Source organism: Chanos chanos, chromosome 2, assembly GCF_902362185.1.
Source record: "Chanos chanos chromosome 2, fChaCha1.1, whole genome shotgun sequence".
Classification (NCBI taxonomy): domain Eukaryota; kingdom Metazoa; phylum Chordata; class Actinopteri; order Gonorynchiformes; family Chanidae; genus Chanos; species Chanos chanos.
In genome coordinates this window covers 57,331,385-57,355,532 of record NC_044496.1, presented here as the reverse complement: position 1 = coordinate 57,355,532, position 24,148 = coordinate 57,331,385, and the positions used below count along the sequence as shown (strand labels likewise).

Sequence of the window (24,148 nt, the reverse complement as noted above, 5' to 3'; positions counted from 1 at the left end):
TGCCCCACTCCCCTCTGTCCTCTTCATCCCTCCCTGTCAGCCTCCTCCTCCTCATCACTACCCCCCTCATCCTGCTTTCGTTGTCTTTATTTTGTCTGCTAGTGTTTCTGCCTTATGATTGTATTGCTTGTAACTGAGCACTGGGTCGGCATCTATTGCACACCTGTCTGGCCAGCAAGGGGTCTCTTTGCTCTGTGGTCCCTCTCAAGATTTCTTAATTTTTTCCCCTGTTTCGTCTGGGGTTTTGGAGAGTTTTTCCTTGCCTGCTATGATGATTAAGTCAGGGGGTGCCATCCTGTTTTGTTTGCTGTGGGCATGTAAAGCGCTTTTAGGCTTTAAATAGAAATACTGGGCTCTAAATGAGCTTGAAATTTGAACTTAAACAAGAGCAGTTTCTTTCCTCATGCCATCACCCTCATGAATAGCTGACCAGCATCATCTGCTATGCCATAGCTAGTCTCGTTTCTTCAGATAGTCATTTGACCCTGCCTCACATCTGTGAATACTGTATTTTACAAATACTCATACATCACAGTTTCATTAACAAACGTGATGCACATTACTACTGTTTGCAGTACCACACACACTTTATGTATATTGCGTGTATATTGTGTAGTCTGTAAATAATATGTACATTGTCTGTATATTGCCTGTTGTGCTAGAGAGACACCAATAACCAGAACCAAATTCCTTGTGTGTGTTAACATACTTGGCTAGTAAACCTGATTCTGATTCTGATTACTGGTATATTATTTTTTCCTCTATATTACGCAAATAAATAAATTTTACATGTGTGTATATACATACACACACACACACACACACATATATATATTTCAAGAAATTGTATATCTAATGTGTGGTTTTTAAAAAAAAAAAACAACAAAAAAAAAAAAACCTTTGTCTTGTATTTCTGTTTGTAAAAGTATTCCAGGGGCGCAATGCGAAAGGGCAATTTGACGCTCAGTCTTATTATGATCTCTGTTGAAGGTATTAGAAATCCGACTGATGCACCAATTGTAAGTCGCTTTGGTAAAAAGCGTCTGCCAAATAACTAAATTGTAAATTGTAAATTGGTAAGTAATCAGAACAGAATACTTTTACGTTCGTTAACTGTATAACCACACATTGCGTAATTTCTTGCTTAGTCCCGTGTACCTGTGTTAATGGCTCCATATCAATGGTATTTACAGTTATAGCAGTGGAGGTCCACTGATGGAGACTGCATTGCAACCACTGCCTTCAAGGCAGTGAGACCACCAAACAAAATGTGTTTCTGATTGCATGACAGCTGAAACCGTGCAACATGATTCAAAATGAAAATGACAGGAGAGACAGACTCATCCAGTCACTATAAAGTGGAAGAACTGAAGGCCAGTTTATTCAGCTTTTAAATTCTGCTTCCCCGCAAGCAATCCCAGAATAAAACCAGGGTACTGAGCTGGATCTGTGAGTGTGCAGTAATAGTGGTGTTGTTAAATATCTGAGAAGTGAAATCACACTGAGATCAATATTAGTAAATCTCTGGTAAATCTCCATTCCACAGGGCACCCGTAGTAACGTGCTCGTCTGTAAATCTCTAATCTCTGTCGGTATTAAGTGGTTCGATAAATCCTCTTGAAACTATACAGTGTGAAAAGGAGACCCGTTCCTTCATAATCCAGACTATTTCTAAGGAAAAAACCTTTCGATTACTTAACCGTTTTCTTGTTTAGTCAGTACATGCCTTGATTACCCTGCGGCCAACTCCTCACCCTTACAGAGAACGCTGGCAAAGGAAAACCATCGAAGTGTGCCCAACTCTGATTACATAATGACTTAAAACTGTTTGTGTGCAGACTCCTGTCTCCTCAGCCTCTGTCATTGCGTTTGATTGATATTTGAGGGAATAATATGTATCAGAGTATGTTTGTGAATGTAACAAGGCTCTCTCACGTCCCCTCTGCCGCGCTTAAAAAAAAACAGGAACATAAAGCTCTCTGTCTGAACTCCTTATTGAAATCTTAATACTTTGGTTTTTTTTTCTGTGGCCCCCAAAATGATATACATATATTTTGTGTGCACTGCTTATAGTAACATAGTAGTGGAAAAACATTGTGCAGACATTTAAAATATTAATTCTTTTTTTTTTTTGTCAGGTAATAGCTACCAGATTATACAACCATGTTGCAAAATGTTTTATGAGAGAAGGTAAGTACATAAATTTTTTGGCAAGAAATGCATATCATTTTGCTTGGCACCGACTTTGTAACACGTAATTAAAAGAACCGGATTTGTGCTGGGAGCTGTTTCTATTCTTTACTCTGTTAAAGGTGTGGTGGTGGTAGAGCTGCTTCTTCCTGAGCTCAGAGTCACTCTGGACTGGACTGGACTGAACTGGACTGGGTTACTGGTCCAAATGGAAGGGAAGACAAACATGGGGAAACGGTCTGCTCTCTGAAAGCTGAAACGAAGGCTGATATTCATGTTTCATCATATTTATGGCAAAAAGGCAGTGGAGTGGAACAAATACAGAGTGTGTTGTGTAACGAAGAAAACGAAAAGAGAGACAGCAGTAAGAGAGGAAAACAGTGTCCTCAAGTGACTTAGTGATCATTCCTACAGCCAATCTGAAATTTGGAAGATGATTTGAAGATGGCTCCATGCTTAACAAGGAGTAGTCAAACAGAGGAGTAGTGAAACCGAGGAGTAGTCAGACAGAGGAGCAGCCAAACAGAGGAGTAGTCTGACAGAGGAGTAGTCGGACAGAGGAGCAGTCAGAGGAGTAGTCAGACAGAGGAGTTGTCAAACTGAGGAGCAGCAACCAGACAGAGGAGTAGTCAAACTGAGGAGCAGTAAAACTAAGGAGTAGTCAAACTGAGGAGTAGTCAGACAGAGGAGTCGTCAGACAGAGGAGTAGTCAAATAGAGGAGCAGTCAGACAGAGGAGCAGTCAGGTGCTCTCAAACTTAGGTTTGAAAACATCAGAGCTCCATGACCAGTGGGTCAAAAGTTCAGTACAAACAGTTCAATCTGCCTTTTGCAACCTGCATGACAAATCACTCACATAACAAAAACCTTAGCAACTGTCAACAATGAGGAAATATCGCCTGAGGTGAGAACCCAAAATCATTGTTGGAGATCAGTAATTGCTACAGTGTGTACTGTGTGTCAATAGCTCCCAGTCCACATACAATGTTTTCGGTAACTGCTGCCAGTCACGATATGTTTGGCTTTTTAAAAAATGCATCATGACGCTATTTTAAAACAAAACACACACACACACATGCACACACACTCTCAAACACACATCCTGTGTAATTAAACAATACTGCTCTACCTGTGAAACATGAGTGGCAAACACGTGATCAGTGATATCATCCTGTCAGGCATGGTGGTTTATAGTGTTAAGCATAACTGAGTTGGACATGAAAGTTCTTCAGACAAAGTAAAGACGTAAAATCATCATCTGAGGTTCTTCATTACTGGTTATGTAGCCTGCCATACACTAGGTGTCGCTATTGAGACCAGAGTTTGGGGAAACTACATGCAGATGTGTAATGCCCCCCATAGAATATGTGAGGAACTCAGCTGAAAGTAGGAAAAGGAATTTAATAGTAGATGTTATAATCAATATACATAATAAAATATTATGAATGTACAAACATTCTACTAAAAAAGGAAACTATGTTTGTAATAATCTTATTTTTAAGATGCCACACATATATCACAGCACATACATCACAAGCATAGGTAGAAAAATCATTCTCGTCCTCGTCACTGTAACTGCATGTTTTTTTCTGATTACCTCTGGCAGAAAATAAACTTCATTTTCAAAAGTCGTCACGTTCCCAGTAAGAAACAACATGAATGTTCACACTGCGAGTTTTTCTTTTTCGGTTATGACGCTGGCTTACCCATTGTAGCGCACCATCCTGTCTGACGGTTGCCCTTAAAACAAAGGCACTGACATTACGCTTTGCATTCTGTGCCTCTCCGGGCTTCCAGTGATGTCACACGCATACGTTTATTGACTTTCTTTCGTCGCCGTGATTGACAACCGGCCACTTAAACACAAAGAGGCACCAGTTTATTGCTTTTCCCAAGAGCGCTGGCGTCATTCCGCCCTTATAAAGGGAACTTTTCCCACTGAGACCCCAGACCTGCATATTCCCAGCCCCTCTCTCTCTCCATTCTGCTGCGGGGATTCTCCGTGATACCGGGAGCATCTCCATGACAACGTTTACAAGTCGGGGTGACTCTGTCGAGAGACAGAGGGTAGGAGTGAGGGAGATATTGAGTGGAGCTGAAGGGTAGGCCACAATAGTCTGTTTAAAAGGGCAAAGATGGAGGAGGAAGTCTCAAGGCCTTGAAAATGAGCCAGCCTGGTTAATTTGCCCTAGATTTCAACATAAATCAGTTAGAAAAAACACGTTGTAATAGAGCCTGTTTAATAGTGGCTATAAAAAAAAACAAAAAAACAAAATTGTGTAATCATTGGACCTGAACATCTGACATGTGTAGGGCGTGTCGAATCAGAGTACAAAAACACACAAGCAATGCGACATCTAAGTTATTTTCTTTATTCGTTTTCTTTTATGTACAAATGCATAGAAATATAAGGAGACACCACATGTTTTCATTTCTGTTAAGTTAATATTTCTTCTTAAACACACACACACAAATAACACACATATATATATATACACACACACACACACAAAAAACCCCACAAATACAGTAGAGTACCATGAAAGCATTGCGCCTGGTTCAGTCTCTCTTTAGTCTGTAAAGTGCATCAGAGTGATGAGAACCAAACAGAATCACTCCACAGCAAACGTAGTACCGGCTGGCAGTGATCCGCACGCTGACAAAACAGGTGACGGATGACAGACACTCAGGACAGATCCTTAATCCTACTGCCTCAGCTGCTTTGGAATAACACCTTATGACCAATAACACCGTATGACCTATCTATGTCTCACCGCTTTTTAAATCAGCTGTCTCATTCACACTCCTCACGTGTCATACTTTTTTTTTTTTAATTCTTGACTAGCCTACTGGGCCACCGTCATCTAGTTCTTCGACACATCAGGCTGGTACGCAAGACCACGCTGGAGAGAAATATGTTTGTGAAGGCTGACCTGACTGATTAACATCTGAGACTACATAACAGTTCAGTGTTTCTACTTGATAAATGTACGAATAACAAAAAAAAAAAAAAAACTGTCTAGAAGAACCCACAGCATACAGATATGACACAGAAACATGTGGTCTGGCAGGGAGCTGGAGGATCGAGCTGAAGGGTTCCTGATGAACATGTGGGTTCTGGTTCCTGGGGAAAAAAAAATGTCCACAGAGAAAAGTGAAGAGACTGTCAGATGGGTTTTTGTTGTTATTGTCGCTTTCCCTCCTGAAGTGGCCTGCAGCCTGCACAGGACGCACTTTGAAGTCAGAGGTAACGAGTGATGCCCAAAAAAAAAAAAAAAAAAAAGAAGAAGAAAAGAAAAAAGCAGTGCTGTTATTTTTTGTGTTTACCGTGCACATCCTTCACAAACGCAATCCTGAAAATTAGGACTCCTGATTCAGGTGGAGTCCCTGCTACTTTGTCCTGGATTCACCTTCAAAACCAGAGGGAATCAAACAGCTCTTTTATCCAAACTAGAGGGAACCAATAGCTCCTTTATCCAAAGGTCATTTGGGAGCAAAAACAGATGTAGGAGGGGCAATAGTGCTGGATTGGCAGTGATAGTAAAAAAAAAAAAAAACATTCAGTCCACAGGTAAATGAAGCCTCTTTCAAACACAACACAGTTCATTCGCTGTCACATTCATTTCAATACCCGCTCACTTACAGGCACCTCCAAGCACGAACACACACACACACACGTACTCAAATAATGTAGAGCTGGACAACGCAAAGCTTTGTGTTGACTGGATCGAGCATCACCTCCAGGTGCGTTGGGCTGCAGGGCGTGGCATTCTGGAGCCAGGGATTCGTGTCCCTGAGCTTTTGGAGGAGGCGGACTCAGAGCCCTTGGCTGTTTTGGCTTTGGCGGCGTTAATCACAGTCGTACGGATGGTCTTCGCGGTGGTGGCCGTCGGACTGGCGACGGGGCGAGGCTGGGAAGGGATCTGGGACTCGGGATTGGGAGCCAGACGTTTGGAAACTCGTAACGTGGATCCCCTGACGAAAGGCTCGCGGACAGCGGTCGCCTTTTCTCTCTCCGCGACGGTTCTCTCCGCGGGCCGACGGTTCTGCTTAACCGTTTGGTCGGGCTGGGTCTGCGTCTTCTCCCGCACGCTGCTGCTGCGTTTGAGTTCGTTTTGGACGCTGGTGGGGCGCGTGATCGGCGAGGAGCGTAGCGAGGAGGTACGAGGAGGCGTTAGGGAAGTAGCGCGCGGATTCGACGGCCCGTCCGCAGGAAGAAGTTCCACCTTAGGACGGACTTTCAGAGCGCTGGTGCTGCTGGACGGCCCACTGCGAGGCACCAGGGTCCTTTTGGGCCCGCGTGTGGGGGTCTTCCCACTACGAGGGTCCTCCTTGGTATGGGGGGAGGAGGCTCCGTCCCTCTCCTCCGCCTCCCTCTCCTTCTTCCACTTGGAGCAGTGGTTGGACGCCGACCGGGGAGCGGAAGGCGTGAGGTTCTCGTACGAACGCAGTCCCCTCACCAGCGTGTGGCACTCCACGGTTTCTCCCACCCGCGGAAAGTTACACTCCCTGTCCGGGCTGGCCGCCCCAGCCTCCTGAGCCAACTGCGGAGCGGACTCAGACAGGCAGGAGCTCAGCCAGGTTTCCCCTCCTGGGCGGTTGGCCATCTCAGTGCATGTCTGTGGAGTCACTCCTCTCTCAGACAGCAGCTGCAGGGGGCCAGGCTCGGCCTGCTCCACCACAGGGGCAGGCGCATCCGTTTCTATTGGCGACGCGCTTTGAGAAGTCTCTTGAACGAGCGTCTCAGTCCTGAGAACTCCGTTGGGGGACAGCCCCGCGTGCTGTGAGGCACCGGTCGTCTCCTGTTGTTGATTACATAAGGAAACGTTGGATGGTGTTAATGGCAAAAAGGTGTCCCTGGGCGAAGCTCTCCCTGGATTGTATTTTATGCTAGAGGGGGTAATAATGGCGTGGCCACTGGTAGAGTCTGTGGTCAGCTCCTGCTGGGATAATGTTGTATCAGTGTGAAGACCACGTAGAAAACCAGTAGTGTTAGTGGTTTCTGCGTTCAGCGATTGCCTGCTTAGTGTGGATTGTCGGCCAAAGCCTTCTAAATTGAGGTGTTGGCGAGGGGAATTTTTTTCCTCAGAACCGTCGAGGTTGAAAGAGTTCCTCTCCTCCGTGTTAAAGGGCCGGAAGGTTTTCCTCCCTTCCGTGCTGAGGTTTTGAGAGTTCCTCCCCTCGGGGTTGAAGTGCTGGGAGTGTCTGCGCAAGCTGCGACGACTCCACGTACAGCTCAGGTTCCTCTCCAGCGTTCGCTCCAGGTCGTCTGGCTCTCCGTCCAGCTCCACCCCGACGCACACTGCCAACGAGCGCCTCTTCATCACGTTCTCCCGCTCTCGCTCCACTCTCCTCTGCTCCTTCAGCTCCCGGTCGGAGTTCTCCTAAAAAGACACCACATTAGGAAATGACAGACTGACCTGGCAAAAAGCAGTCGGACCGTTAGAGTGATCTAAGCAGAGACACAAATGGCTGAAGATAAATATTGATGTTTAACGACGCGGCTAAAAGCGACCGTTTGTATGTGTTTACTCACCCTGACAGCTTTTTGGAAGCGAAGGCAGAAACCGTGGAAGATGCGGCATGCTTCTTCCAGTTTGAAAGAGCTGTCGTCCTCGCAGAAAAACTCCACCAGTGCCTGACTGGTTTTTCTCAAGTTCTCCACCTCGTCCTCAGCTTCCTTTAGCCTCTCCTCCGCGACCTGCACGTGGAGAATGAACCAGGATGACACACCACTTCCACTTTGAGAAGGACGACACACAGAGCACACTAGGGCATCCATAATAGACACGGGCCTGTCGCCGTGAGATTACCGCACACGCTGTTCACTTAAAACGTCCACATCGGAGAGATAAGCATCATTGTTCCAAGACCGTTCTCACCTTCAGGAAGGGTCTGGTGTGCTGCTGGATCTCTGGCTCTGTCTGCACACTGTTTCTCAGAGAGGCCACCCTGCTGTGCAGCCGTGACAGATCCTCCAACACTGACTCCTCTGATAACCTGGCCAGACACAGAGGAAGGGACAAAACTCAATTAAACTCCGGCTTCTCTTCTGCCATGGCATATAAACGACATGCAGTGCCTCTTCTCTACTGTTGACTGATTAATGTTTAGTGTTGACTAGTCAGAAATGTTATGTTGAATAGAAAGTCTTATACAATCAGTAGGTTGGCAGAGCACATACCTGGAGGCTGGACCCAAATGGGTGAGCTGGTTTGGAAACGACAGCAAACTCACATCCTTCTTCACTGCCTCCTGCAAAATTAAGGTTTATGAGGTTTGGTTTGTAAGACGCCGTTTCACATTTTAAAGCGCACAGATCAGCAGCAGCAGTGAGTGATGAATGATCTTCTGAACACACATGCAGTAAAAATGTTCCACACCGATACCCACACTGGGTATAAGCTTGAAAAGGCAAAAAGGAATAGAGCTGAAAGAACATACCATCGCAACAAAATGGAGCAGGTTCATGCCTGGCTTGTTGGCTTTGGTGTCGGCCAGTTTGAGCAGAGAGGCGATCCTGAATCCCGCCGCATTCCCGGCGTATCCTCCCTAAAAAAAAAAAAAAAACAAGGAAAAGGTCAGCCCAACGTGTGTGAGACACCTCAGACAGAAGGCCCACAGCGGGACCCGTGTCCAGGGCGCTGACTGAACGATGCCTTTCACCGAACCCCTGCTCCGTCAGGCCGAGTTTTTCCAACAGACATAAAAAACGACATAGAGTTCTGGCTTGCCTATTGGAGACAAACACTCACAGCGTTCATGTAGTTTCCAGCCTTGAGAACCAGGCGTAGGATGGAGTGCAGTTCCTGGCAGCTCAGCAGCTCTGTTTAAAAAAAAAAAAAAGAAAAAGAAAAAAAAGGAGGTCAATGGGAGAGCGTCACTGAAAAGCCTGCACATCTCCACGTTAAGCACCCTTCACAACGTTCAATGTCCTCCTCTAAAACATTCAGAGGAAGGCTTAAGAAAAAAAAAAACAAAAAACAAAAAAAAACGGGTTTCTTTGGAAATGCTTTGAACAGCTGCTTTGCTTTTAGATGCTTTGTGGTTGAACAAAGACATATGAATATTATTTATCAGGCAGGGTACAGAAATTCAAAGTGCAACAGAATCAAATGGTGCCCAGTGAAAAGGCAGCGCCCCCCCCACCCCCCCACCCCCTTTCTGCACCCAATACTCCTACCCCCACGGACACTTTACCTCTGGCTGCCTCCCTCAGACATCTGGCTGCCACACAGAGAGAGGTCACAGCGGGGTCAAACTCCTGCTGCAGGATCATGGCCTCCAGACGCAAGCGAAAGCTGGTGGACGCAAAGCATGATGGGAGGGGAGAGGGACGGATCAGTCAGCAGGAAAGCTAAAATGGATCTGCGGTGTCTTTGTTTACGCTGAGCTGAGGACAGCAGATGGCTACACTGAGATAAAGGGTAACGCTTTCGGATCGGAGAGAGGGGTTCCGTTACAGGTTAAGAATGCGAAAAGGGCTGGGTTCTCTTTTTTCCTGACCAGAGGGGTCAGAGTTGGGGGGGGTCACACGTCACTTACCTCGGCACATTCACCAACAGCAGCAAGAAGAGGTCTGGTTCTCCCAGTAAACTCTGGTCTCCATTAAATCTTTTCATACGGGCCTCCTGTACAGGAAACAGGGCAGAATATCAGAACAGGGAGGACCAAACTAACTGAGCCTTTCATACATGCAGTGCTCTCTCTCGCTCTCTATCTATCCATGCATCTATCTGTTCGTCTATCTGTCTGTCTCTCTCTCTCTCTCTCTCTCTCTCTCTCTGGCCAGCTCATGCAGGCCTGATTGTGTGTGGACAGACCAGCGTGCGCCTGGCTGAGACAGGGGTGTTCAGTGTAAATCGATACAGCGTGTTGTTGATGCAGGGAGATTCCTGCATGACGACACGATGGCCGAATCTATGATCGCATTAACGAGAAACAGATGAAAGGAGGCGTCGTCTCAGCTGGTCGGGGGGGGGGGGGGGGGGGGGGGGGGGGGGGGGGGGGGGGGTACAGCGAGTCAGGCAGGACAATCTGAGCGGGATACTCACCTCCTCACTGTCAGGCAGGAGTTTGCAGAGCTCTGTCAGTCTCTCTGCCCCGTAGCGCTCCCCGGCCCCCTGCCTGATATCCTCCACAATCTCCTTGGCAGGCCTGTGGAAAAAGGAAACGGCTCATCAGCATGACATCATTTTTTCACGACGTCTCCGCGTTAAACTATCGACTTCAGCTGCGATTTCTGACTGGGGGGGGGGGGGGTGTGGAGGGGAGGGGGCGGGGCGGGTAGGAGAGGGTCCTCAAAAGGGTAGGCTCTCAAAAAACACCCAGCGTCGCTGGACAACAACGGATGTTTAATCATTAATGACTCGTTACTGGAGAAACAAATGAAACTGACAGATAAAACAAAAGTCTAGGTGAAATTTCAATGCATTTGCTTTGCTCTCTCTTGATCGTACTGGACAGACATACTGCACACACCCACACCCACACATGACAAGGGGAGAGAGGGGGAGAGAGAGAGAGAGAGAGAGAGAGAGAGAGAGAGAGAGAGAAAGTGAGAGAGAGAGAGAGAGCTTATCAAGCTTATCTGGGTAACAGTATGGGACAAAAACCCTTAGACGCCACACAGGCCAACGGAATGGAGAGAAAGGGTGCGATGCAAACATGCAGTACTTCCTAAAAGTCACCCTGTGCCCTCAGGCGAAAAAAAGGCATTATCTACAAGAGAAGAAACAGTGTTGTCAATCCCCTCGTTACAAATACCACCTTTAACCAGATGTTGTCTTCCATTCTCCCTTGCTTTGACCTTTTCACAAGAATAGCCCTCCGTTCTTTTCAACACCAAACCGCTGACAGTGTAATAATTATTATTACACGTTCATCAGTTATTCTTACACACACTCTCTTTTCCTGTGGTCACACATCCTGCTTAAGACCCCAGTTTTGTTTTCCTATTCACTCTTCTCTTCGCCTCCCACTCTCTTCCACTTGTGCCAAATCTATACCAACACGTGATATACACACACACACACACACACACACACATACACACACACACACACGCAGATGGCTCCTTTGCCTTAGTTGGGTATGCTTTGAAAGAGAATAGTTTAGCTGCACATCACTGTTTACGAGAGAGAATATTGAAGGTTGCAGAGCGAGCGTAAAGAGCTGATATTCACTAATGAAAAGGTTCAGGAGCATGCCAAACAAAGACTCTATTTTTAAATACCACAACACAATTCCTGAGCTCACACACCTTAACAATAGACTGCCAGTGTACCAACGTTTGAAAAATAAGTAGAAACTAATGGTTTTATTGTGCGTGTGTGTGCCTGGTGAAGTCATTCCTGACAATGGTTCTCCATACAAGTTCTGACAGATCTTAGCTCCAGAGAACCGCTCTTCAATTAGGATGTGGCCCAATGCAGCCCTCATACAAAGGCATGTACAAGCACAGACATGAAAGAGCAATGCTTTGGCAAATGAGCCATGGCCGTTCCCAAAAACGGAGCGCCACACAGACGTTTAAAAGCTCGCTTTGCCATATCCGGTTTAAAGTATTGTCTATTCCAAACTCTCTTCCTAAAGAAGAGAGACTGAAATAAGAACTATACAAAGCCAACACAGAGCCTCTAGTTGGGGGGGGGGGGGGGGGGGGGGCACACAGAACAGATAAAAGGGGGAAAAAAAAAAGACAACTTGCCTCGTGATAACTTTTAAAAGCCTTTTTAAACATCCAAAAAGGTGATTTCCTGTTGTTGTTGTTTCTGGGGTAGGGAGGGGGCGTCAGAGCCAGCCGAGGGAGCGTTTAGTGCCCTAAGCAGGTGTCACCTTTGACCCCCCTCTCTGACCGTCAAACCCAGCTGCTTACGTTAAGATGCCATGGCCTCAGCACCTGTTCATTTAAACACGGCCCGTTCCAAGCCTGACACCACCACATCCAAACCCCCCCCCCATCGCCGTTCACTCTAACTGCTCCCCGCTGAGTAGGGTAATCTCCCACACGGACAAATACACTCCCCCCACGACTGCCCATCTCAAGTGTTAAGTACTTCCCCCTGTTGTGCAATTCAAGACACCTCCACTTCCTCTCTTTCTCTCTCTCTTTCACCCCCCCTCTCTCTCCTTTTTCTTTTCTCCTTCTCTCTCTCTTTTTCTCTTTCTCCCTCTCTCTGAAGAAATAACATCAGGACTTTCTCTTTTGTTGACCAAAGCCTTAAGTTCAGACTGTAATTCCACCGTATCAAAGTGCACAGGCCGTTAATCAGTCACTTACGTCTTGAACTGGCGCAGAAAAATTCCCACATTCATACTTCGCTTGGAGTCCAGCAGCGAAATCTACAAAGGGAGAGAAAAGAAAAAAAAAACCCAACGTGCTGTTCTGTTATCTTGCTTTGTTTACAGTGCAAGTCATTCGTTAGCAATGTAATAAGCATAACTCAATTTATGCGCATGAGTGCGTCATTGGGCAGAAGTATTTCCATCAAAAAAAGGTCACAGTGATAAGACAAACGGTGATAACACACATAAGTTAACTGTACAGCTCTCTGGGACATCTGGGGCTGACTCTACAACCGCAGCGTAATTCGCATCAGTGAATTTGGACACAGTAAAACCTTTAGAACTTTCATGGGTAAGTGTGTAAACCTGATTTATGAAAACGGTCAAGTGACCCACTTCGCACATGGTAAAGAGACGTTTCAGTCTTATTGAATCGGCCGAACTCACCTTGTCAACGCTGGCCTCCTGGGGCGACCTGCAGCGGAGCAGGCTGCGTCTGAAGCCGCTGGTCCGGTCCAGTCTGGTCTCAGACTCCTTCTGCCCAAACAGCTCGTCTAGAGAGTGCAGGTCGATGGGGAAGTCGTCGTCCCCGGCGGCAGCTCCGCTCCACACGCTCTTCCGACCTTCCACGCGCTCCTTCGGAATGCGTTCCCAGTTGAGGTTCCGCAGTTTCTGGCGACGCACAGAGTCCAGGCGGGTCATGGAGGCGGTGGGGGGCGGCGGAGGAGGTGGGGGCGGCGGGGGGGTCGGGGGTGGGGGGACGGGGACTGCATCCATGGCCGTCACTTCCGAAACGGAGCCGCAGGGGCCAACAGACAACGCTCCACCAACGCTCCTCCAGGACTCCTTGGCTTTGACTGACAGGCTAATGTGCACAGAAATTGGCCTGTCTCCATGAAGGAGTAGGCGTAGTCCTCTGTTGCTCACGATACACAGTCCTACTAATTTGCCTCTGTCTCTCCCGTTGGATTTCTGATCTGAAAAATAACAGAAATTAACAGCTGACAGCTATTCATAACAATCACATCAGAAGTCAGTTAATGTCTTTATGACCAAGTTACTTTTAATGCATTTCCACTGCTGAACAAAAGGTGTCAAGACACAAGTCACAAGATGACAGGACTGCCTTGTCCAGTGCCTGTCAGTGAGGGTCAGTGTGTCAGTTCAGTTGTTTACTGTTGAAATTCAGCTGAAAGTGCTGCACTGATGAAGGCTGTGGGTTCAAACACCTGGCAGCTCTGGTCCTGTAATTAACATGAGTGTGTCTGTAATGAGTATGGTCTTCTCCTGAATGAGAAGCAGCCAGCTAACGTTTAAACTGTCATTTTTGAACTTTTACACTTTCAGAAAAGAGTTCAAGGTAGTGGGATATATTTACTGCACGTGGCAGGAGAGCGTTCTGACTCATCCCTCCCTTACCCTCCCGATCTCAACAGCTTGTCTAGTCCTGCATGATTTTACCTGTGCTGTGATCCACACCTCAACCAAACAAGACCTGGCTCTATTTCAAACCTGCCTTCTAATTAACACGAACGAAGACATCAGAGAGAGAGGGAGAGAGAGCGAGAAAGGGCTGAAATATAGTAGTGACAGTTGGAATATCAACGGGTATTGAAAAATATGAATCCAGTAAAGCTATCGATCGATGGAGTGTGCAAAACAAGGGTAGAATACGTTGATTCCTTTTGTACAAAAACATCTAACTGGTAATAATAGAGGCGGTTCTGCAGAACTGCATATTAAACATTTACAGGTTTTCATGCGCGTAAACGTTTGAGTGAATGCCAAATTTATTCCCTGACGTGCCACATGAGCGCGCTATCTCTAGCGATCCCAGATAACAGCGAATCAAATTACAAAAACTTTGAAGACCACAAAACTTAAGGTACAGGTCGGTTTTGCACTTTAGTTTGCTTGCTCCTAAAATATTTTCAACACTATTAAACGGACTCTGACTTTTCACGGAACTGAATTGGATACTTTGCAGAACAGCAGACGCAAAAAAGTTACAGTTATCCGGATAAAGTCAAAGATATTAAGAGCGTCTAGCGGTCAGTGTGAATTTGATGAATCTGGAAAGACCACTGTTTAATACAGTAATGACTGTTGGATACAAATAATTAAAAACAGACGACCACCGTCTGTAGTCTACATCAATCATAAAGCCCCATTTCAAAATTACCATCCCCATTTACCAAAAAAACACGTACAAACAAAATGCAGCGATGAGTCCTCGCTGGGATGCCTTGGGTTGTGTACAACGAGAAAAAGTTATCTTTGATGTCAGTTAGAGATCTGGATAAACTGCCATAACTTCTGAATTCTCTGCAAACTATAACGCTAGATCTGGATTATTTAAAGCAAGATGTAAGATGCCTGGTTTTAAATGTTACGCTAAGACTCTGTAAAGAGAACAAAACACGTTTAAATAAAGTGTTATGACTTACCTTGTCCGTTATAATATTTATGGTAGAATCTGCCACGCTTTTTCAACACAATTTCTTAGTGTTCATCCCTACTCTGTAATTCCGTGAAATGGGTTTTCCCTTCATCTCTACCACACCGCCCTCGTCTCATACAGTTACCCTCACTGGGGCGTTCGGTTGAACTATGAAAACTTTCAGAGCGCACTCGCAAGAACGCGCATGCGCAGTGTAGTCAAAACGCCTCATTGGGTCTTTACAGCGACGAGAAATTACATTCGGGAGCAAACAGGTGTGGTGTCTCCCTCACCAATCACGGTGTTCGAATAGCACAGATTTGAACATTTATGTTTCGATATTGATTTTGTTAGGCCTGTTTCGAGCCACTTTTCGACGATTTGAAGAAACGTCCTCTAATTTAACCGTATACAGTACTGCATATAGCTGACGTTGTCCGGAAAAGTGCTTCTTCTGTGCATATTGTGGAAAAATAGCAACGTTACTTAAGGTTACTTTCTGCGTTTTACCTTCGTCCATGCGATTTCAGTTCTTGGTTTAAATTCGATTATTATTCTCGATTTTGAGATCTTATCCTTACAAACAAGACGTCGAATCACCATATTACCGATACGCGTCTGAGTTAACTCTTTGAATGAGCTGAATGTGGTCAGCTCTTATTCTTGTCCGCAGGGGGACCTTGATGAGGGACAGACCATCTATCTATCAGTACTCTGAAGGCTGATAAATCTCTTTTTTTTTCTGTCTTTGAGCCAGGCAGCTGTGATGTGACTGACCTAGTGTGGAGTGCCTTGATCAGGGGGTCACTGAGAACCTAGAAGGGAGGGGGTTCAGGTGAGCACCAGGTACGGGGAGACCCTGGGAACTCGTGTGAGGACATGCTCTTAGCCTGACGTTTTCAACGCGAAAGAAAACCAAGGAGTCAGAAGTCGAGGGAAAGGTGGAAAAAAAAAGGGAGAGAGCAGATCAGATAGCAGTGCAAGTGTTGAGTCTCTTTTGTGACCCATTCATTCAAGGTGCTGGAAGTTCTCCTGTGCCATGTTAGCAGCGTTCTCAGGTGAACCGGCTCACGGAGCATGTTGAAAGGTGGAGATCAACAGAACAGGGTAGCCATTAATTACCAGGATACGGCCCTGGATCTTTCAGTTGTTTTGTGCTTCACGGTGCCAGAATAAACCTCTGTCAGGAAACTTTTACTGGTTATTCACCGCTGTTCTTTTTCTTTAGCGGACTCAGCTCTGAGAATTCAAGGAAACGCCACCATCCTGAGAGAGAGAGAGAGAGAGAGAGAGAGAGAGAGAGAGAGAGAGAGAGAGAGAGAGAGAGAGACCGCGCTTCTATGTGTTATGTTTCATACTCAGGTTCATGAAGACTAAAGTTCTGAGATATAGATGTAAAAACAAATAAATTCAGCTTGTGTTTTTAAACAAGGTCAATTTACATTTGTCTTGATATGCCAAGTGGAAAAAAAAAAAAACACAGACTTGTAAACCAGCAAGAGAAAGCCCTTTGGATTGGTTTGTGAGGCTAGTAAAATGTATGTTTGTGTGTTTTGTGGAACACGTGTGTGTGTGTGTGTGTGTGTGTGTGTGTGTGTGCGCGCGTGCGCGTGTGGAATGAAAGACATTCTTTTGAATGTGAATGCATGAGGAGTTTTTTAGGAACAGCAGTCTGTTCTGAGGGGTGGAAGCGGTGCATGCGTCGAGGATGTGGAGTGTTAACACGCTGAGGAGCACGGATGGCTCTTTCATGAGCCGATTGTGAGAAAGTGACGGCAAATGAGCGTGAGAATGCATTTGTAGAGGAGTTGCTTTCTCCTCTCCCTCTGCCCCCCCCCCCCCCCCCCCCCCCCCCGCGTTCGCCCCCCGTTTAGGGCAGAGAGGGGTAAGGTGGCCCATGGCTTAGTGCTGTGAGGCAGACTGACGGGGGCTCGAGCACTGGATTACACCGGGGCTGCCCTTTTGAAATCTAAATCTGTCTTTGAAGTTCCTGCAGGGTTACATAAAGGTTAGCCTATTAGCGTCCTGTAGACCCGCCGTAGCCCGTTCTCTGGCCAGGGCCTCTGTCCCTGAACCGTACAGCAGGTCCTCAGTGTCATTAAAGCTAAGTAGCCTTTTCACTTTAAGCTCTAGACCAAAGTCGTTTAAACTGTGCGCCATAACAAAACAAAAAGCACTTACCAGGAATTGATTTTTTTTTTTTTTTTTTTACTCCCCTCTCCTTGTGCCCCGTACAGTAATTAGCTTGGTGTGAAAGTATTTTCTGAATTAAAAGTATTGATTAGTCTCTTTGTGCACCCAGATTAAAAGAGGTCACAGATGTCAGGTTCCTTCTCAAAATCTGTTAGAGTGAGCACCAATAATCGGGTCAACAATAACTTCACAGTTGGAGAAAATGTGAAACACATGATCCTTCTGAAGCCGGTTTGGACTGCAGTATTTTCACTGTGCGTGCTGTATTTCCTCTCTGCTGGGGACGTGGGCCGAGTGAATTCGGGGAGTGAGTGGATCAGCAGGGGGTCGTTCTGAGCACCTGTATCTGATCTGAGATCGAGGGACATCGGACCTTTTAATGGAACCCAGGTGCTGTCTCACGACTGAAGCCAACTCTCATGCAAAAAAAAACAGAGACAAACAGCAGACAAAGACATGGCTTAGGGTGAAAGAGGAGCTGAGCAGAGATTGGAGGATGGGGTGAGGTGGGGTGGGATGGGATGGGGTGAGGTGGGGTGGGATGGGATGGGGTGAGGTGGGGTGGGGTGGGGTGGAGGGAACAGAGACAGTAAAAGACAAAAATGGTGAGTGGCAACAGTGGGGGTGGTGGGCTGGAAATTTGGTTGGTTCACAGACAGGCCATTAGACGCAGATACAAACATATGGAGACAGACAGAGACCCGGCAAGCAGAGGGCAGACGATCGGTCAAATAAACGGACTGTTGCTGAGAGAGAGATGGTAGAGCGAGTGACGTGACAGGCCCTTAAACTGCCAGGCCTGCGGACCTTAGCGGATGGTCTCTCAGCAGTCTCTCCTACTCCTTTGTTATTTCAGTAAGCCATTTCTGGCCTCATGCCCAGTGATTGGCGGTTGATAAACAAGAACTTTTTTTTTTTTTAACTCTCTTTTGTTCTGCAGGGAAATTGTATCTATAGGGTTTTATAAACTATATGGTGGTTGTCTCAGGCATGGGGACTCTAGAGACAGCCCTGTCTTAATCAATGTGTGGACAAAGCTGGACCTTAGTAGCTTCTTTGAGCTGTGTGGCAGGAGAAAGCTCTGTTTAACGCAACCAGAGACCAGAGTTTTTTTTCTCAATTAAGACAGAGGATAAGAAAATTCACTGATAGTGCTTTTCGTTTCATACACAGACTTTCAACATTTTTTTTTTTTTGGCAGCTTCAAAAGGATTTTAAAGCATTTTTGTCCACTAATACTGATTTGAATCCCATCCAGAAATTTAAACCACCTGATGAAGGAGGTCAGTTGCTAACTAATAGAGTGCTATTAGAGACTGTGTTTGTGTTTGTGTGAGTGTGTGTGTGAGTGAGTGTGTGAGTGTGTGTGTGTGAGTGTTTGTGTGTGTGTGTGTGTGTGTGTGTGTGTGCACAGACACACCCAAAGAGAGGGGCGTTCAGTGGCTCTGTGGGTAGTCACCTCTTATTTGTTTTTGCACATCTGTCTACGCGGAACACTTCCGACTCTAATTAGGATTTCCTGAGACTCAATAAAGGAGATTATTGGGCCTCACAAACACTCATCAGTGCTCTCCCTGCCCCTGCTCCCCTTCCTGTTCTCACTGTCGCAGCGATTGCTTTGCTGAGGACTGAGGGTTCGCTCGGCCCTGTCACAATGACACGGAAAAATCCCGTTCCCATTGTCCGCACTGTCGTATTCCCCATCTCAAATAGACACACAATTAACTTCCACTGCCTATTGAGTATTGCCTGAATGTTTTGTCTGTTATATCGGCTACACTGATATGATTCTGTAATGTTTGTAATGGTACAAAGGGCAGAATTGAAATTTGCTGTTGGCTATTGAGTGAACTCAAGAGCCTCTGTATAATTAAACATCCAGCCCTGAGAAGAGAGGGAACAATGAGCAGAGGAGAGTGCTTGGCTGAAGCCTGGCTATTTTGACAGAGGGCACTGGAGGAGTCTTCTTGTGTGGCAAGACTGATCACAGTTAATATTCAAAGCCCAGTGTCTTGTAAAGGAAGTCTTCTAAAGGAGCTCTCAATGCATGGCCAGTATACAATGAGGCGTCACCAAATGGACTGTGCATAAAGCACAGACAGGGAGGCCCTTGGTACGATGGGCCTGTATAGAGTCCATGTTGAGTTATTTTACATAGGCCAGCTCCTGTCCCTGTCTCCCCCCCCCCCACCACTATAGCCTGCAGCCCTTCATCCTGCTCTTTCTCTCTCTCTCTCTCTCTCTCTCTCTCTCTCTCTCTCTCTCTCTCTCTGCAACCATAATCTAAAATTCACAGTGTTGGAATTTTGCACATTAACAACACCAACAACTTTATTTAGTCATTCATTTTGCAAGCGCTCTAATATCTTGTTGCTTATTGCTCCTTGTAATAAAAAAAACAAAAAACAAAAACCCAGCTCTCATTCCCCTGTATGTACTTTCGTTATATTTTAATCTGATTAGTCGTCTGTAATCTGTCTGTTTCTCACCTCGTCCCATTCTCTCTGGCTGTAAGGGCCTGAGATAGGGAAAGCTCATCTACGTGATCCACACGGCGTATAGACTCTCACATTCACACACACTGTTTGGTGTGGACATTTCATCCTCATTACTCCTCCTCTCCCCCTCAGCGGCCCCTCTCTTGCCAAGCAGTGATGTCATTCTCATGGAGACAGAGGAGCTGTTGGCGAGGTGCCTTGGCCCTCGGGGTCACATGGAAAAGAGAGAGAGGGGGAGCCGGAGCTTGGCCCCGGAGCTTAGGACCATAGGGATTAAGCTCTCCCCCTCGGAGAGCGCACCGTTCCTGGCCTCACTAAACAAGAACACCCCTTATTTACCCCCGGTTCCCTGGTTTCTGTTAGTGGCACTGTGTTTAAGTGTGAATGGCAGACATGTCGGAGATGTGAGGAGGACCTCGGGAAGGGACTGCTCCTGGGATTAACCCTCTATTCTTCCTCCCTGGTGCTTCTAGGGCCCTCCATTCACCAGGCCCTTTTTTCCTGTGGGCCCCCATTCATTAGCAGCTAAACTGTTACATAACAATGCGGCCTGCCTTCTGCCTGGGCTGCAGAGCTGTTGGTTAAACAAGACGCCCTTGCACCTCGGGCCGCTGACGAGGACCGCTTTCCCCTGGCCTCCCTTGGCCTTCGGGTAGCACCAGCACGAGAGCCTGGACGCTGGACCATGCTCTCGGTGTGGTTCAGTGCGGTTCCGGCTTAAAGCCAGTCGCACCGGGCAGTTTAATGGGAAAAGTGTGACTGTGCCGTGTTCTGGTTTTTGCGATGGTTTAATTCGTTTAGGACGAGCGTTTGTGCTCAAGTCACGCGTTGAATGACACACTTTCGCTGTGTATATTGATGGAAAAAAAAAATATTATGCAGAGGAAATGAGGGCACAATAGCATTCTGTGACTAGTCAATAAAATCAATGACTGCACTGGGTGTGTGTTTGTGTCAAGTTATTCTGCTTTTGTGAGAGCATACTCATGGAGTCCCCCACTCACAAAAAGAGCTCCAGCATGTTTGGCAAGGAGAGAAAGGGAAACTGGCACAAAAGGAGGAGTGACCAAAGCAGGGAGAGCAGGAGATAGGCAGAACAGAGATCTGGGCTTTACCGAGCAAAGTGGATATTCTGTTGTTGGGTTGCCTCATCAGAGAAGACTAAACAGAGTGAAAAGACTCAGGCTCTTTGAGGAAACCCCATTCACAATAAGGACAACCATCAGCCCTAATTAGAGTTATTACCCACTATTATCAAATATTACCCCTTTAGTCTCCAAGACTCACACACAAGCACACACACGGCCTCTAAGACCAAAGGCTTCACTATATTTAGGTCAAACCAGGGCAATGGGAATAGGAATAACTGTGGTGTGGTTTAGGGTAGAGGAATGGAAAAAAAAACCCCCAAAAACTACTGAGCAAAATGGAAAGATTTCATGATACAGACTTTCACCCTAAGGCTTTGCAGTGGTGTTTGGATCTAACCTTGTTCCATCAGAGAGTGGGGGGGGGGGGGGGGGGGCTCACACCTTCTCTCCCAGAACAGACATTTCTCCCACAATGACTCATGGCACTTTTTACCCAAATGCACACAACATTCCTGTCTAGTCTTTACTTTCTTTCTTTCCTTCCTTCTTTTTTTTCCTCTAAACTTTCTCTACTGTTTGTGTGGCCTGTGATGATGGAAAATATGATAAAAAACATGGTGACCAGACTAGAAGCCCCCCTGCAGTTTGTACTCACTCACTCAGCCAACACTGGGCCTCCTCAAAGATAAATCTGAGCTTGTTAGCCCTGTCTGCTCACCTCTTCCTTTGGCCTGTTTGTTTGGTCATGAAACAGATGAGAAGGGGGTTGGGGGGGGGGGGCAGTTTAAATAATTCAGGATTTGTTCTTAAAGCTGAAGAAAATGTGCTATCTCTGTAGCGTTGATAACCAACAATGAGAACGTCTGAGTTCCTCACTAGCTCCATGTGGAACAGTATCAGTTTGAGTGAGGACGTGCCAGCTGCTATGTGTTAAACAAAGCCATGTGTTCTTGTTTACATCTCATGTGCACACACCAAACTCACTTTTCTTTTTTTTTTTTTTTAGTTATCTGATGTGAAAAGTCTCTGTTGGTGCAGAGGAGAAACCAGAGACGCGGCCTGGATTAGTGAGACTGGCTGTGCTTCAGAAACACCAAAAGCAGGACAGCGCCCTCGGGCTGCGCTGAAAGTTCCCTCCCAGGGGGCCAAATTCCCAACGGGGGAGAAAGGGGGCTGGGGTCAGAGGTCAATCTCTGAGGGCTTATATTATCGCCACAACTTAGATTGTCACCTAGCTGCGCGGTCACCTCTCATGCCATGGGGGCTACGTCAATGTTATCGGAAGCCTTTTTCATACAGAAACAGGTCCACAGGTCTTGGCTCCCCCTCCCCTAGTCCATGTGTGTGTTGGGTGCTCTGTGGGGGTGTTGACTGAGGGAACTCACCCGGGGACAGGGGCGGGGGGGGGGGGGGGGGGGGGGGGGGGGGGGGGGGGGGGGATGGAGGTGCTGAGTCATGTCGCCCTGCTGCTGATGGGTCTCGCGGGCTTCGCTGCGTTGCGGTCTCTCTAAGGGGCTTTTAACGCAGTGACCTGTGGCAGGAGTAGCTGACCCCGTCGGCTACGTTAAACTGTCTGAAATGACAGGGAAACAGACCGTTCATCGTGGTGAAGTGAAAAACAAGGCAGGACGAAGCAGGACAGAGCCTGAACGATAAAGACTTGAAACTGGATGGTTTTGTACGTTGTATGCTCTTTAAGATCTTCTGTGTGGCATACTGACGTGTTTGATGAGTTCAGTTTTGGTCCTCAAACTGTTAGCCAAAGATAGTGAACCTAGAGCAGTCACATTAAAAAGAATGATGTAGTTTATTTGTTACTATCCTTATTAAGACAAAACACATTGACCACACATGACAAAAACTACCATTGCATATGTGGTCCACGTATGGGATACAGCATTTTTTCAAACAGTTCTTTTTTTGATTGAAAATGTATCTAATTTCAGTGATCTAGATATTTCCATATAACTGTAATACAACTTTGAAAACTGATTTCAGTAGAAGTTGCAGTTATCCAAACACAAAACTCACTGTATTTTTCTTTTACCTCATAAATGTGTCAGAACTCTAATTTCCATAACAGACACCCCCTCCCCCAATCCCAATACATTGCACATACGTCAAATGTTGACACTCTACGAATCACACAATGGGACCAGCTGAGCATCAAAACTGGTACTGCGTCAAGTCAGGGCTTCCCTGAAAAGTGACATTGTGTGCCGGGACTCCAGTCAGTTACAGTCAAGCTCCAGCGGAGCGGAAAGAGCGCTCATATGGGATGCCGTGGTCACAAATCGAAGCGGTCACTTTGGCTGTGATCTTGCCTGGGCAGAGCATGCATGATTACTCTCATATGCCTCCATTTCAATGTGGGTTTTAGTCTGCACCACAACCAAGGGCCGTAGTGACCAGTGGATACATGACCTCAAAGGGAGGATTGGTGTCTCAGCTGTGCCCCAGAAGCCAGCAGGTTGCTTGTTTTAATCCCAAATGGAGTGCATGTATAGTATATTGACTTATTATTGTAGAGCTGCCGATCCGAATGTCTCTGGAAGGATGAAGCACTTCATCCCAACGTGCTCCATATGCAACAGGGCACTTTGGAAAAGTGGGACAGTACTGTGGTCAAATGCAAGATACAATATAAAACTGTGTCAGAGTCCTGAGTCTCAAACTGAACTGCTGTTAATAGCTATAAAATGCAGAGGTAGGTATGAGGGTGGAAAGTAGGGCATAGATGAAGAGAGCCCAAAACAAGTTTGGCTTTAATAAACAGTTCTGGTCTAATCTAAACGGACACTTGGCAAACGTCATGGTGATCTAGTCCTGTATGCATGATGACTGGTGCGGTGTCTGCTCTAATGAAATGAATGCAAGAGAGTCAGAGAGCCGGTTACCAGCTCAACCTGGAAAAATGACATCATTCCCACAAGCTCTTTCAACTGCTTTCCCTGCATTTCCACGGAGGTGCCCGTTACCAGATCTCAAATAACGGTGACCATGACTGTTTTTATCTGGAAAATCCAAGAGGCCAGCAAAATCTACGCAGATGATGGTTGATCCAGAAACGGCTTTTTTTTTTTTTTTTAAATAAAACGAACACGGTCTGTTAGTATTTTGCTCAGTGTGTGAGAAAAAGCAAGACTGTGTTGCATTATGGTGGCTGTAGGATTCTCTGCAGACGAGTGAAGAGGCCCAGGGCTGTGTGTTGTAGTACAGAGGAGCAGGAGTGCTTCCACTCAGGCGGTAATGACATGGTTCGGACTCAGCTTTAATACCTCCAGCAATTAGCACCAGGTGCTCGGATAAGAACATACTGTAAAACAGGAGAGGAGTGTTTCAAAATCCAGAGGCCATAAAAATCCCCAGGGCCACTTAATAACATGGCATGCACATAAAAAAACCTCCCCGAAAAACAAAAATAAAAAAAAAAACAAAGAGAGATGAACA

General features: G+C 46.3%; 1 protein-coding gene across 1 annotated transcript; it reads right to left on the bottom strand.

The window, feature by feature from the left end:
* Positions 1 to 5,923: 5,923 nt before the first annotated feature.
* On the bottom strand, positions 5,924 to 18,789 carry fhdc2 (FH2 domain containing 2). Its single transcript, XM_030765587.1, has 12 exons — positions 18,712 to 18,789; positions 12,924 to 13,448; positions 12,472 to 12,533; positions 10,244 to 10,346; positions 9,735 to 9,820; positions 9,390 to 9,490; positions 8,945 to 9,015; positions 8,634 to 8,741; positions 8,374 to 8,444; positions 8,072 to 8,189; positions 7,726 to 7,890; positions 5,924 to 7,573 (listed from the first exon to the last, which is right to left on the bottom strand). The coding sequence occupies exons 1-12, from the start codon at positions 18,787 to 18,789 to the stop codon at positions 5,924 to 5,926; spliced, it is 3,138 nt and encodes a 1,045-aa protein (XP_030621447.1).
* Between the last annotated feature and the right edge of the window lie 5,359 nt (positions 18,790 to 24,148).

Excerpts from the sequence above, each read along its gene's own strand:
- fhdc2 (XM_030765587.1), bottom strand. The coding sequence starts at position 18,789 with ATGGGAACGGGATTTTTCCGTGTCATTGTGACAGGGCCGAGCGAACCC. Across the intron at positions 10,347-12,471 it reads TTTCTGCGCCAGTTCAAGAC|GCCTGCCAAGGAGATTGTGG; the intron begins GTAAGTGACTGA and ends CTTTTTCCACAG. Across the intron at positions 9,821-10,243 it reads TCCTGCCTGACAGTGAGGAG|GAGGCCCGTATGAAAAGATT; the intron begins GTGAGTATCCCG and ends TTTCCTGTACAG.